The sequence below is a fragment of the Dermacentor variabilis genome, chromosome 1 (genome assembly GCF_050947875.1).
Source record: "Dermacentor variabilis isolate Ectoservices chromosome 1, ASM5094787v1, whole genome shotgun sequence".
NCBI lineage: Eukaryota > Metazoa > Arthropoda > Arachnida > Ixodida > Ixodidae > Dermacentor > Dermacentor variabilis.
In genome coordinates, this window is record NC_134568.1 from 24558685 (window position 1) to 24573804 (window position 15120).

The window sequence follows — 15120 nt, forward strand, 5'->3', positions numbered from 1 at the left end:
CGGCGTCAGTGTTTGTTGGCTTCTTATGATATATTTATACTTCTGTAATTCAGCAATCAAACACAATATTACGAATCTCTAAACTACACCTACTAGTACGCCTAAGGCGGAAAATGGGATATATGATACACCTTTCTGAAGTATACCACTATATTTTATTATGACCTTTGCAATTCACTTGCAAACATTGTAACAGTTTCACACTATGATATCATATATAAGGTTTGCCCGCTTTTCGTGCTCTATCAGATGCACTTTAGAGAACTGCGTTATCCGTTTTTGGTGCAGAGTTACAGATTTGTAAAATTTGTGTATACGCGTATATATATTTTGGACTGACCCGTTTTACAACCTTTTTTACAAAAATTCCCAGCCATATATTGATATTGTGCTTCCCGAACTAGATAACGTCTAATTTTACTTATAAAATGCAACACTTGTTGCCAAAATCTGTACAGTGGTTGTCTCAATAAAATGTTTCACCGTTTCACGTCTTTCAATAGGAAAGTCCGAATGGGCCAAATACACGCTCTTGTAGACTTTTTTTATCATTATTGACTGACGCTTTTACACGCTCCAGAGTAGCTTACTTCAACGACCGCTAGAGCTGGCGAGAACGCCAAAGTATGTCCTATTAACAAAGCGCCATGACTCGCTATACACAAGGTTTAGAAATGGAAGAGAGGAAAAAGAAGAACGACACGGAGGCGACTCTCTCGCGCGCTGGCACGCGAGGACCACGCGACAAACGAGAATCTGTCTCGCGCTTTCGAACACGCAGCTAATCGCGGCGGACGCACTTAGAACCATGGCAGAAAGGAACAGCATCGTCCTACTACCAGTCATTGGGATCGCTGTACCTGGCAGCATTGAAATCCACCGTCTCCTCCAAGGCAGCCTGTCAATCATCTCGGAAGAGACGCCATCCCGCAAGATGCCTTCCTCGATTGCTCTCGCCGCATTTCCAGATGGGGCCAAGGATGACGTGTCCTACGCGTTCAGCCACTTGGCCATCGAGGAAGTCCTCCCCGACAATCGGGACCTTGTGCTCAAGCCATGGTACAAGGTCGATGAACGCGTTTGCGGCAGTCACACAGGACAACCCAGGAGGCTGTTCCCGAGGACCGAGTGGTACCCGCTCGATCGCTTGGGCGTCAAGGACACCGTGGCTCAGTGTAACGCCATGCAAGTACCATGTACCGTGCAAGGAGCCTGGCACCAGACGGTGGTAGCCTCGAGGTTCGCCGTGCGCCTACTCATACAGAGGTAACGATCAATTCGGTATTTTCTATTTCATTTATCAGGACCACTGCGAACATCCTCAGTGGGCAGCCCAATTTTATTTTATTTCTATACTGGGGAAAAAATCTCATTGGTGGGTTGTTTTGTCTCGCAAAGAAAAGAAAACCAACGTGCCACTTGTTGAGTAGTGCAGAGTAGTACAAATCAGCAATAACTGTGTTATAGCAATTGACCATGTAGCGGATTATTCAGGTGGTATTGCGAGATGGCACGATTGATGGGCAATATTGAACACGTTGTAACACGTTAAGCTAGCAGATGGTTTTCGTATGGTTGAAATGAATTCACTTTCATAACAGCACGCTGAATATTAGAACATTTAAGATATTTAAAAGAAAGAAGTGCGTCAGCAGTCGCACACATTGCTCACTTGCGTTCACATTCCAGCCGAGCGCAATATTTAAATGCCCAGATTATTGTTAAACGAATTCTTTAAATGCCACTTTAAATTATTCCCTCGCGTGAGTAGCCGGCGCCTTGATGTGCAGTTATCCAGCTTCTGAAACTCTGCGTAAAGTGTTATCAATTTCGGAGGAAGAGTATGCAACTTCTGCGCTTGTTGCGGCTTTGACACGTCTATGGCTTATTAACCGTAACTTAAACGTTCGCCCTATCCTCTGCGCTTGCGCCTGCTGTCGTTGGTTAGTGGCTTCGGCGTTGTTCTTCTAAGCACGAGGTAGTGGAATCAAATCCCGGACGCAGCTGCCGCAATTCAGTGGGGGCGAAATACAAAAATGCCCGTGTACTGTGCATTGGGCGCTCGGCAAAGATCTCCAGGTGGTTGAAATTAATCCATGGACAGTAGAATTATTCTGTAGATCTGTAGTTGGTTGCACTGCGGTGTACCTTATAATAAGATCGGAGTTTTGGCACGTAAAACCGCAGGATTTCATTTTATGCTCGATGCATTGCTGCTAGTAAAACGTCATATGCCTCGCAAACTTGACGACAATGCGTAGCTGCTTCAGATTCCTTGCTTGATCTAAATTCATTGGAACGGAGAATTAGTTTTGCTTTGCACGGAATGGGACCAAATTTGATGTTTGTTGCTTTTCGATGAAAAACGTTAGGATCTCCGGACTCTCTGGAGAGGATTTTTCATTTAAGTAATTAACGTTAAATTCAGGAAAATCGCAACTCCAACTCCAAAAAAGAAAGCAATATCGAAGTTCAAATGAACTACTTAAACGATTATAAACCTGAAGCGGATAAAGATTGTGTTTTCTAAACCACTCCGTAAAACACGACTAAGCTGTAAGTTGGACTACTGCAAACCAATCTTAAATACTGGAACAACTTAACATAAGCTATAAATTGACAGAGCACATTTATCCGTTTCAGGAACGCGTCCTAACAAAAACAGCATGCAAAAACAGGGAGAAATCTTTTTGCTGCAGAGTCGAGAATTCGTAAACGTTGTGATAAACATTTTTATGAAAGTATTTTAAGTTGCTGTTAAACTTGTTTACGCCTCAAATGATCTTGTGGGCTCACTCAGTCGGTCGTATTCCGCTATATGCCGTAAATACAACGAATTTCATCGCTTAATCCTCACGTCCCAAGGCGAAGCAAGGAGTTACGATTAAGGGCATCGAATGCACTTGTGTGAATTCTACAATGTCTCATATCGGCACTAGTCTGGCAGAAGCAAGATAAAGCCTGCCGAAAGGGCAATTATTGCAATTCTTTTACAAAAAGACTGGAGAAGGAGCGAAGAACACGATATCTGCCAAAGAGAACCCGTCCGCAAATTGGGAGGTTTGTAGCATGTACGCGTGAATATAGCGTCCATCATTTTTATTTATCCATTCGTTACTTCGTAGTTTTGGTTTCCCAGCTAATTTCGACTCTCCTTACAGCTAGACCACATCAGTTTATTGAATAGTATTGTTTCAGGAAGGGTTCCAGCCCATGATTCAGTGTTATTGTATTGATACATCCTCGTGTGCGAACACAGGTATAAAAAAATGGGTGCATCCGAAAATAATAATAATAATAATAATAATAATAATAATAATAATAATAATAATAATAATAATAATAATAATAATAATAATAATAATAATAATAATAATAATAATAATAATAAGGAATAATTACAACAAGAACAACTTTACTGCGTACGTGCTAAATTTGCGCTCCTCTGTATATACGATGCCGCTGTCTGCTGCCATACAAATTGCGTAAGAATCAAAAACGCAAATAAACAATCAAAACACGTGCATTGAGACACTTTTTTGTCCCAAAGGGCACCTTTTCCCCCACCACGCTAAGTCACTTAGCAAGAAGCGGGGTATCAAAGGATGAAGTTCAGGATTTTGCCCCGTTACGAAAAAAAATACCAGAATTGCTTGAAAGTGCTTCAAACAGGGGCAGGAAAAACTCACAATAAAGTGAGTGGCGCATGGTGTAGTGATCACAGTGCACGTGGCAAGTATTGTGTTAGGGCACTTCTTTAGCTACGTTTCTTTATTGGTTGGAATGAAGTCGTGTCTGAATAAATAAAATCGAAGAGAAAAATTATAACAGCAGTGTTCATTGTCTTCACGTATTGTCAACGCAGTCAGGGTGGAGCCGAAGCGGCCGCCACCGTGAGTGGCCAATTCGTCGAGTGCGACCACGTGACTTCTGCCGAGTACAGCCTCGACGTCTTCGGTTGCAGGCTACGCATCCACCCACGTGACACGCTGCCGTGCGCGTTGACGATGCTGAGATCCTGCATGGCTGAGAACAACGGCGACACGGACGGCGTGGCTACTCTGAGCAGCTGCATTTGGAGGCTGCACGTGAGGTAAGCCAAACACCAGTCCAGCTGAAACAATGCAGTCATTGTTAGGCCTCTTTTATTACTACTCCATTTTCGCCATCGTATCTCCTAAGAGACACTGTGGTTGCAGGCCAGCTATTTGCTCGTGTAAGGCAACGTGTCACCCGCAGTTAGGGAATTTGGTTTTACAGTCGAAACTGTTAGAAGACAGAGAATGTATAAATGTATGGACTGTTAAGAGCATATTTCTGGTTCACATATTCCGTCTTTTCTTTCAGTCACATACAACTTGAAATCTTAGAAAAAGAAGATACAAGTAAAAAAGCTGCACCAAGTTTACAGCTTTGTAACTGAGTAATATGGAAACGATATGTAGGCTGTATGTACAGAGTTAAAGAGGGGAGAGTACCATTGGCAACTTTTCGTAAATTCGAAGTCGAAAAGGAAAGCAAGAGGCTGCGGCTTACTTTTGTGTTCCACATTCCTATGGAGACCTGAACCATACATACAGCCACCATGTATAAAAGACACATTATACCTGGAGTAATTGATGGGAGAAGAATATTTGTACGAAAACACATGTTATAGATGTAAGAGTACAAAATGGGAAATAGAAATACGACAAGCATACTACTGGTATGCAAATGTTTAGAAAAAAAAAAACAAGCGCGCCAACATAACAACGAAGCGATGGACAAAATGTGTTGGTGCGCGTTGTCGGTCCTCCGTGGATATAATATGCGAAAGCGCAAGTCGCTGTTGTCACTTTTGCCTCGAAATCTGTAGTCTGCCGTGAGACCAGTTGCTAGACCATGTGGTGGTCAAGCATGGTCTTACAAAGATAGTACCGCCTTGTGGAGGCTACGAGTCACTGTCATTGTGTCCTCAAAGGAGCAAAAGAAAGGCAATGTTCTTAGCCACCCGACTGTAGAACGAAGCCACAAAGGAAACCCATACGTGTTTCTCAGCCTAGGCGTTGTGCCTTGGCTGACATTGCCTTCGCGGTGCCAACAGCCACATGCACAGCGTTCCCTGTGAGCGCTCTGAATACAGTAGAAAATGGAAGAAAACACGGCGCCAAGGAGAACGCGACACAGAGTCACTTTGTTCTCTTAGGAGGCATGCTAAATATTGTGCAACTGATTTTGCGGTTCATTAGTCGTGAGAAAAATCCAGAAACTCAGCTGAGTGGTCAGTGCCCTCACGCACATATACACATCTGGATGCGTGTGGCAAACTTCGAGTGCATGCGCGAATTCAGACAGCCCTGACTCGCACTCCACACCGTCTGAAGGGTCGCGGTCGCTTCAAAACTAAAGTATACAATGCCTATGGCCATGTGTGTCCCATTTAACGTCCAGCCGCAACGAAGTTGCAACTTGGATAGGTTGATTCTAAATGTGTTTTCATCGTCATCATCAGCCTGTCTTATGTCAATTGCAGGACGAAGGCCTCTGCTTGCGACCTGCAATTACCCCTATCCTGCGCCAACCAATTCCAACTAGCGCCCGCGAATTTCCTGATTTCGTCGCTCCACCATAGTCTCCTGCCATTCTAGACTGCGTTTCCCTTCTCTTGGTACCCATTCTGTAACCCTAATGGCCCAACGGTTATCTAACCGGCGCATTACATGACCTACCCGACTGCATTTTTTTTCTCTCGATGTCAATTGCAATATCGTCTACGCCCGTTTGCACACTGATCCAAACCACTTTTTCTGTCTCTTAACGTTATGTCTAGCAACCTTCGTTCCAACGCTCATTGCGCGGTCCTTAACTTGTTGTCAAGCTTCTTTGTTAGTCTCCAAGTCTCTGCCTCATACGTGAGCACTTGTAAAATGCACTGACTGTACACCTTCCTTTGCATTGATAATGGTAGGCTTCCTGTCAGGAGATGAGCAAGATTGCTAAATCTTTTGCAACGCAATATTTAATAACAATGCTTCAGCAGCAACACTGTAAAAAATAATCGAAACTAAGGCTGGAGTTTTTGTTTCCGTCCTCTGGTGGGAGACTGCAGAACTAAGTCGCGTGAGGCTGAAAAAAAAATAAATACCGCGGAAGTGAAGCACTACCCATTTAACATGCAGCCATAGGGGCATGCGATTAAACCACTTGGTCACTGCTTCCGACGGTGCAACAATGACACCCTTTCGATTATCAAAGTGTCATGGGCATTTGCACGACTGTGTTTGAAAAATGGCTTTCGAGAACAGCGCTACGCTGATTGCGGAAAGTCGAGACAGCTATCAATGGAAAGTTGTTTTCGATCTACATATAATTTACCGGCTATATCGACAGTGGCCATAGTTTTCTTACAGCGACAGTTTTTGCCTGGAAAATCGAGCCAAGAGTTTCGTCATTTCCATAGGCTTCCAAAGCTGCATCTTTAACCTCTGTGAGGACAAAATTCTAGCTTTCCACAGCCTAATCACTACATCTGTCTCGTGTGTCTTGTTCTTTAGAACATCTCTGTCACATGCCTTTTCCAATTTTCCCCCTGTACTTCAGGTATTCGTGACAAACCTGCTCGTTCTACTGAGAACGCACAAGCTTCGCTCAGCAGCCACTTGGGGCGCTAGCTGCTACGTATCCAGAAAAGCTGCCTATAAAAGAAAGCTTCGCAATTCAAGAAAAATTCATCCAGGTTCGCGGATCGAATCCAGTACCAACGCCTTTCCGGGGTGGTCTTTCCATCATCTGAGATAACCAGAAGTCTAGCTTAAGTGCACAAGCACACAGGCTAATCAATCGATAAATCCAAACACATAGATTATGGTGGATGACAATCTTCTCTTTCAAGACCCTTCCGCGACCTTGCGCGCTACGGTAGAACTGATTTCCGATGTTCAATGTCCATGTGCTTGGAGATGTTGATTAATTCACCTTCTTGCTGCGATCTGCAAACCTCCTTGTTGAGTCTAATAGTACAAAGACCACCAATGAAAGGCGCTGGTTCCGAGATCCATCTCTACGGACAAGGACGAATCTTTCGTAACCTTGGAAGTTTTGTTTCTGAGAAACCGTCAAGGGTTTCCTTCAAAGCTCCATACTACAGTCGGGTGGATGACAATTTTCTCTTACATCAACCTTCTTTGTATGTTCCGTACAGTTGATTTTCCATGTCCGCGAAGCTCGACAACACCTATTTCTTTCCCACTGCAAATGCGTATACATATCGCAGAAAGCATTAGACAGTGCGATTTATTTCTTCGTTTACGGTTAGGTGAGAGAGCGGTTGAAGTAACTCTAAAAGTATACGTGCTCATCCATGTTCGCGTTCTGCTGTTGCGCATTGAAAGCGCCGCTCTTCTTCTACAGTTATGCTCTCTAAAGTTTCTTCAGTACATAACTGTTCCTACGGCAGAACTCCTTCATATAGACAAACCTTCTTTCCTAGAAGTGTAAAAGATAAAATTATCTTTCACTCATTCTAAAGACATTAAAATTATGATAGGTAGTTCGAAGTATATTTGATTAACTGCGCAGAACGCATCATTAGCAGTTCAAACAAGCTCAAACCATCATAAGGCTGTTGACTGCGATTTAGTGCGTTCACCTGATCAAACATTATTTTTAAATTTTCCCATTTGGGAAAGAGATCATTCACTCTCCTCGCGGCTGAGTCACACACAATCGCATCTTTTTTCCTTCTTCCATCAGGTTCTGCCCGCACAGTATAGACGGCAGGACGGCGGGGTGCGCCTGCAACGGCGCACAATGACGACAGGAGTCACGTGTCGTCTCGTGCATCGCCACACGAGTAGCTGCCACCTGCTCAGCTGCACGTCGTCACAGCTGCAACGGCACAACGGCGCCAAGCCCTGCACGCGGCCTTACCGCCAGCTCACCTGCGCTTATCCATGCTGAGTCGTTGACCGTACGTTCCCTGCTGACCACGTGACCGGCGACTTAAATGTGCACTCGGATCGCAGGCACGATGGCCCCACCAGACGTATGGGAGCTAACTGGGGTCTCCCCTACGTTCAAGCGCTGGCGTACCTGCGCAGGGTTTGGCGAGGCCGTCCCCAGCAACCGCTGCGAGCTAGTCGCCGTGTCGCCGTCGCCTTGACGATAGTGCAGCGATACTGTGGCGCCGCTTGCGGCGAGTGCGGGCCCTTTTCTTTCGTATATTTATTTATTTTTACAATGTATAGGTGTGTAATTAGTGTTGTTATATCAGTTTAAAATAAAGTTTTTTGCGATCGAAATATGTTGCTATGTTTATTCCTGGGGCATGGTATTTGTGGGCGATAGGAATGGGCGAAATCGAATGAGCCCTGCACTCTATTTCTTGCTGCCACTGTTTTTTTTTTCATAACTATTCCGTTTCAAAACGACGACGTGATCTCGGCAAACTTGCCTCGCGACTTGGGGGCCAGACCAGAGAAATGGTTCTGTTCGTGTGCTCGGCTCTAATATCCTGCAATGTAGTCTAATCCACGGACGCACAGGGTTGGCTGGGATTTCACGCCGCGTTGCTCGAAACCAAGTCCCTATAAAGCTACCAGGATTCAGGCTTCTTTTTTAAGGATCGTTCACAGGACAGTCGCAAATTCGAGCACATTGTTACATACGCATCCTTACATCCTTACGTATCCTTCATCCTTACATACGCGAGGATGAAGTAGAAGCACGAGAAAATGATTACCCGGATTATTATTATTATTATTATTTATTATTATTATAAGTTCGAGCCTTGCTTAAGTGTTCCTTGAACTCTGGTAGCCCACATAGTATCCGTTCCTATAACAATACGAAGCGCAGCGCGAACTTTTCCCTGAGGAACTATACGTAGGCTTGTACCACTATCTTGAAAACATTTATTGGTCGTTCGTATATGTGCCAGCTGACGATCGTTTAATTGTTTTACGAAGGTCATGTAAGTTGACTTGCGCATATTCGTACCTACAAAACGGCTGAAAATTCCTCACTGGTTTTGTGAAGTACTAAGAACGATAATAAACCCGAAAGATCGCGTACACAGAAAAGAGGGGCAAACAGGCCTGGATATCAAGAAACTTCCATTTAGGCGCTATCAGTACCTATGCAATTTTATTATAACAATGGTCACTTAATCCACATTGCACGTGTTGAAGCCTGCAAGGGAGGTAAATCAAACATGTCTGTTCGGTCTTTGATCTAAATATGCTTCTTCCTCAAGTAACATTCAGTCTCACTCTGGTACCGTGCGTTCGTGTGTAAAGGACGTTACCTGCATGCAAGTAACATATTTCTGCTGAACACACGATAATACGTTCTCTAGAAGAGATTCTTTGCTACCGGTCAAATACTCTACGAATAACATATTATTGAAGACCGTTCGGGTCAATCCTGGTGAAAAAAGATTGGTACAATACTCCTTCTGTACTGCTGAAAAGGAGTCATTTGATCTTGTCGTATTTAGAGCGTATCCAGTTAGAGCACAGACGATTATTCCAAGGAATGCTGAACGCACGCACATCGAATTTTGCGCCGTGCTTTCCCCGATTGTAGGGAGCACAACACTTCTTAGCTATGCCGATGGTAATATAACACCATTGATAAAATGCGGACCTTGTTCAAATTATATGGGGAGATGGGCAGTTACGCAATTTTGGAGAGCACGAGAAATTGCAGACTTTATCCAACAAACGGATCGACTGAACTAACTCGGGAAGGCGACTACAGACACATTTCAACGCGCACAGCATTCAACAAAATCTACTGGGCGCACAGTTTATAACGAGCCACGACAATAGATCCACGATTGCATTGGCAAGTAAACACAATGTTCCCGTGCCAGGGTGCACCGTTTGACAAGCCTGACAGCCAAGGTGACGTGCGTTATTTGGATCGGCTACATTCGATGACGTAGGGTCGCAGACATCAGGCAGTGCTTCGACGCTAACTTCTTCCAGGCGGTATTGGTAGAACCGATGCAGTCGTGGAACGAATCAATGACAACGTGTCCACTCTTCGCTCGCGGTGCCCATATATATATATAAGTATATATATAGGCGTCCTGATGCATCCTGCCATTCTGCAGCTTGGACCTCGCCAGTATCGAAACTGAAGCGTCATATGCCTTTTTTATTTCTATACCGCTGTCAGCAAACTTGTTTTGTATAATAAACCAGTTACATTCTACTTTCTCAATCGTATACCATCGCAGTTTATGTCAGCAAAACGTCTGCTGATGCGAACGTAACTCGTCAGATTTTCAGAATTAGGTGATTGTGCCTGCTTTCATTCCAATTAGCATGTAGGGCGTACGTAGACAAACCTTGCTGTCCGTTTTAAGTTTTGTGTAGGTTGCGCGGCCGCAAAAATGTAAAATTCCAAGAAAGACCAATAACCTATGACATTTTCGTATTACATGGTTTCGGCTTATTGCTAGACACGTTACATATTTAGAGCTTCAACATTTAGATCCTTGTTGGGTGATGTCCATATACAGGTGAAGTGCATTGCCTTTTCATTTAATGCGAATGTATTTCTGAAATACAAGCTGGTGATTCTCGACTAAAACATCAGATTCTGCTAAGTAATGATGCATGAACCCCCCAAAATTTGTCAGAACGCTCAGACTTCATCCTAAAACCAGTAACAGAGGTATGGAAGTTCACCTCTATCTGTATTGGAAAATTAATCACATTAAACTCCCAGGGACATTGACGAAAGCCAATGTTTCACTGTCTCCTCCTAAGATGGCGGCGGTGGGACTTCAGTTTTGCGACATAACTTCCACGACAGCATGTAACAAAAAAACACCCTTGGCTGCGACCATACACGTCAATTGATGTTGCAATGTCATACTGCGCTGACGTGTCGCTATTCGCTCTCATCCCGCGGAGTCTGAAGTGCCTCGACGCGTGGAATAGAGTCGGAAGCTGAGGAAGGAGGGCTTTCATTTGATATCGTCTCCAAAAAGCGCCGAACAATGACCAGGAAGATCTCCTCACCTGGTGATCCTGTCGGTAGATTCGAGTTTTGGCTTTCTTGGTTTCCTGACAATACATCAGCAAACACGGGATTTGTATAGAAATTTCGGCCTGACACTAAGATGAATCCTAAATGAACGCGAAGAATTCTCCCGATGTCTCATGCATCTGTGACTGCAAGATTGAATTGATCTCAGTTCACGGCTGTGCCACCAAAGCCTATGAAAGTGCTTTGAATAGCGGCTTATAGTACATGAGAAAGCGATCAAAGCTTCCTCATGTGAAGAGCAGGCAGTCGCGGGAATGTTCTAAGCTTCTCTAGACTAGCCTATCATATAAGCTTCCTCTTCCTGACTACACGCACACTTATTTAGGTGGAGCAATTAGTTATGTGGTTTTTGCTGTATGAAAATTACACATAAAAGATACGAGGATATTTATTGTCACATATTCTGTTTTTGTAGGCAGTGCATTGGCCAAGGCCACATATTTGGCCTCTTTGAACACATGTTATTCATAAGCTTCACATCATTTCTGCTTAGTTCACTTACTATGGCTACCAGGCCACCGAGCCATTCACCTTAAGGGAATTTCACCTGCACGTGTTTCTTTTCATTGTACGGTGGTCACTATGCTTCCACGTCCCAACTATTACTTATATCACTGCCAGTTAGGTAACATAGCTTTCGATGGCGGCAAAATGCAAGAACGCCCGTCTGCCGCGCATTCGGATCAAGTTAGAGAAACCGCGGTACTCAAAATTTATCCACCTCTTAGAGTCACTATGGCGTGCATCGAAATGAGAATGTGGTCAAGGCAGATAAAACACCATTTTTATTTTAATTTTAATATCGATAGTTTTCTTTAACGAAGACAGAAAACGCCTGTCACTAACAAAATGCATAGTATTTCTACAATCACAGTATTCTTCGAACAAGCGGTCGTGTCCTACACGAAAATGTGCAGTTTCATTATAAACCTTGGTGGGCGCGCCCTTCCCACCAGTTAATTTTAGAGTGGAGCTATTAAAGAAGTTTCCACCAGCATTTTCAGGTGCCCATGGTGAAAGCTGACGGTGTGAGGAGTTGTGCTCGGTACCAAATGTTCATCAAAGAAGCGTGAGCAGCATGCACAACATGACTCGTAGTCCAGGCTTCTTTATTTGGAACGTTATTCTCAGTGATTATAAAATAGGGAGCTACCTTTCCTCTCTGGAGTAAGAACAACAACTTCGATGAGCGGTCTTTTTAGCCCGTAATTCCTGATTTCGTTTCTTATGGGGCGTATTATAGACCTCACGTTGGAAGTACGCTTGAAGTTTTGACGGCTGCGGCAGCGAAAGCCGACTGCGTGGTGCAGCAACAAATCCTGTTTGAGAGCCGAGACGCGGTGGGAGCCAACGCGTCGGTACGCAATCATCAATAAACAGCCAGCAAACAATCCCCTAGCAACTCCGAACAGCGAGTGAACACGCTGATGCAGCTTCACCGCCTGTATACCTAAGTTGCTAAGATTAGCATACACATGCGAAGGATTTTTTTTTTATACTTCCGCAGACCCGGTGCTATAGCGACTGCACTGTACTACATTAGTAATGAACTGTAGTCTTGTGACCACTTTGATTTTCCGAATGATTTTCCATTAAACGAAAACGACTTGCTAGGAAAGCTTCGCAACCTTGCGTTCAGCTTGTGTAGTACTGTTGTGCTCCCGCTTTTAACATCGGTTTGGGCTACAGCAATAGGAACTTTTTCCAATGCATCTTCGATTATTTCTGCGAAAGGGGACGATTTCCTTCTAATTGTGTTGCTAATTTATGCAGTCACTAGCACATTTTCTCGATTTATTTCTCATGAATATAGATGTGCAGATTCAAAGAGACAGAGATAAAAAATTTTACCCGGTCACAATACTTAGAATCCACCAGCAGAAATTATTCCCGTAGCCGCAATACTATGGAGGTCCAATGAATTTTCCAGCATGCATAACCAATGACACCAGACATAATCATTGTATGGACCAGCGAACACGAATCTTGTCACGGTAACCAGCCCGTACACGCTGTAGCTAGAATACACGGCGCCGAGGACCGGAAAAAAGAGGGCACTGCAATAAAGATGAAACCCATATTCTCCCTATAAAGCACTAGTCTAAAGGAATACCGCCTCTAAGGCCAAATTTGCTTCGCGCGTTCAAGAGCTCTCACACAAGAGGATAACGTCAGTCTCCGACATTTACAAACACCTTCCCCTATGTAATCCTCTTTTACGCAATGCGTCCCACGCTGCACTCCTACAAATGTCCACATTATGACCATTACCCCATATTTTATTCACACAACCGTCGATTTCTTACGCACACACCTCACTCCTGCCCTTCCCCGAATTCCTTCCCCCATCACAAACACCATACTCCTATAGTGGCACCCACGCGACCAAAGTGAGCTCGTGTGGCGGGCGCGGGTGAAGACAGAGCCGCGGGGGTCCTGGACTGAAGACCGCACTCTGCTCAACAGGCGTTCATCACGCATCACGAGCTATCGGCGTTCGTTTCGTTCCAACTGCAAGCCTATACGCTAATTTCGGTAGGGTGCGATAAAACATGGTAGATGATTTATTTCTTTATTTCACACCGAAGATATTAGCCTCTAGTTCTTCGGAAGTTTTCGCGAGGATGTCCTCACGAGAAGAAAAAAATAATTTCACCGATTATTATGATACTCTCTAATGCGAAACTTGAGCGCAGCTCTATACATGAAAGAAGTATGTGTGTGAATATTTTGTATTATTATGTAGGTACACGGATTATATTAGCAAGATTACGCTGTGGGTAGCGTGGCTGGGGCGGGCAGTCTGTGTCGTGCGGCACATTGCGAACGGATCGAAGTGTCGCGCGACTGCCTCGCTAATAGGGAGATCACGAGAGGTAGCACGTGGGTGACGCGTAGGCGAGATTCACAGCAGTCGCCGCAGACGGACCTCCGCTCACGCAGTGCTTTGGTTCCATATATGGTATCCGTCGACCCGCTCGCCGTATGCCTTCTCGATGGCGTCATCGGTGAATAGACGACGGCGCCCTATTCTAGTGCGATCACGTAGTGGTCGTCGCTGTGGAGTCCGTCATGTGTGGCACTACGCTTTTATTCTTATGCTTTCGCCGCACCCTTCTCCACTTCTTTCCCCTTCATGGTTCAACTGCAGCTCCTCCTCCCCTTTCCTCCTCGCGCTCTCTGCGCTATCGCCGTCGTTGTTTCGCCGCTTAGGTTACGCCCAGCACGCCGACAGTAAACGCAGGAACTGTCACATAAGAGCTGCATGCGCTCTTAAGACTCTTCATCAACTGAAGCGAGATGTGCATAGAAGCTCATTTCATATAACGCATACAACACACAACACAGCGTCCATTTCGAAAAAGAACAAGCACAAAGGAAGCATGCAAACCACGTAATTGATAAGGCGCTCCTACCAACAATGCGGAGAACGTTGCGCTCCCCGCATACGTTTGCCGGTTAAAGCGCACTCTTGCTCAAGCTGCAGCAGTGGGGGCAACTTTCGCCGTGGGGTGCGACGTCACTATCCTTTCATATAAAACAGAACCAGCCTTGCAACTTAGTTCATTGTTGTCGCACCACCGCTATGGTAAGGCAATGCATAGTTAGTACTCCCAATGAGCAGCGTGAATACGAGGAGCGCCAAAGAGAAAAGAAACGGCGATACGACCTCTGGCAGCCTGCTGCCGCTGGTCGTATTGCCATGCGATTCCAGCACTGGGAAAATCCGCAGGTCCACATTTCCTTGTGGCTGAATAACGGGCCACAGGAGGAATTGAGCAATAAAGCATTGCATACCATGCTCAGCACTTGCAGTGGCGGTTTTCTACAGCTTCGCTGGATTTAGACTTTCACAGGCCGGAATGGAGACTAAATTTTTTTTATTGTTGCGATAGGAATTATATATGAACATTCCAGGCGCGTTTAGTCACCACCTTGATGTTCCGTATAAAGTCCAAATGAGACAGGATTGAGCGGTCGCAGTGCGCGTGCAGGTGAGATATGCTCCGAAAGTATGGCTACGGGTGGGAGGGCAAGTTCGTAAATTTGAGGTGAGAAGGGCGTTTCCGTGATGTTCGC

General features: G+C 44.8%; 1 protein-coding gene across 1 annotated transcript; it reads left to right on the top strand.

The window, feature by feature from the left end:
- Window positions 1-762: 762 nt before the first annotated feature.
- LOC142575858 (uncharacterized) lies at window positions 763-8279 on the top strand. Its single transcript, XM_075685566.1, has 3 exons — window positions 763-1266; window positions 3866-4093; window positions 7732-8279. The coding sequence occupies exons 1-3, from the start codon at window positions 809-811 to the stop codon at window positions 7790-7792; spliced, it is 747 nt and encodes a 248-aa protein (XP_075541681.1). The 5' UTR covers window positions 763-808; the 3' UTR covers window positions 7793-8279.
- Window positions 8280-15120: the final 6841 nt, after the last annotated feature.

Coding starts and splice junctions, on each gene's coding strand:
- LOC142575858 (XM_075685566.1), top strand. CDS start 809: ATGGCAGAAAGGAACAGCATCGTCCTACTACCAGTCATTGGGATCGCT. Junction 1,267..3,865: donor GTGCGCCTACTCATACAGAG/GTAACGATCAAT, acceptor TTGTCAACGCAG/TCAGGGTGGAGCCGAAGCGG. Junction 4,094..7,731: donor ATTTGGAGGCTGCACGTGAG/GTAAGCCAAACA, acceptor TTCTTCCATCAG/GTTCTGCCCGCACAGTATAG.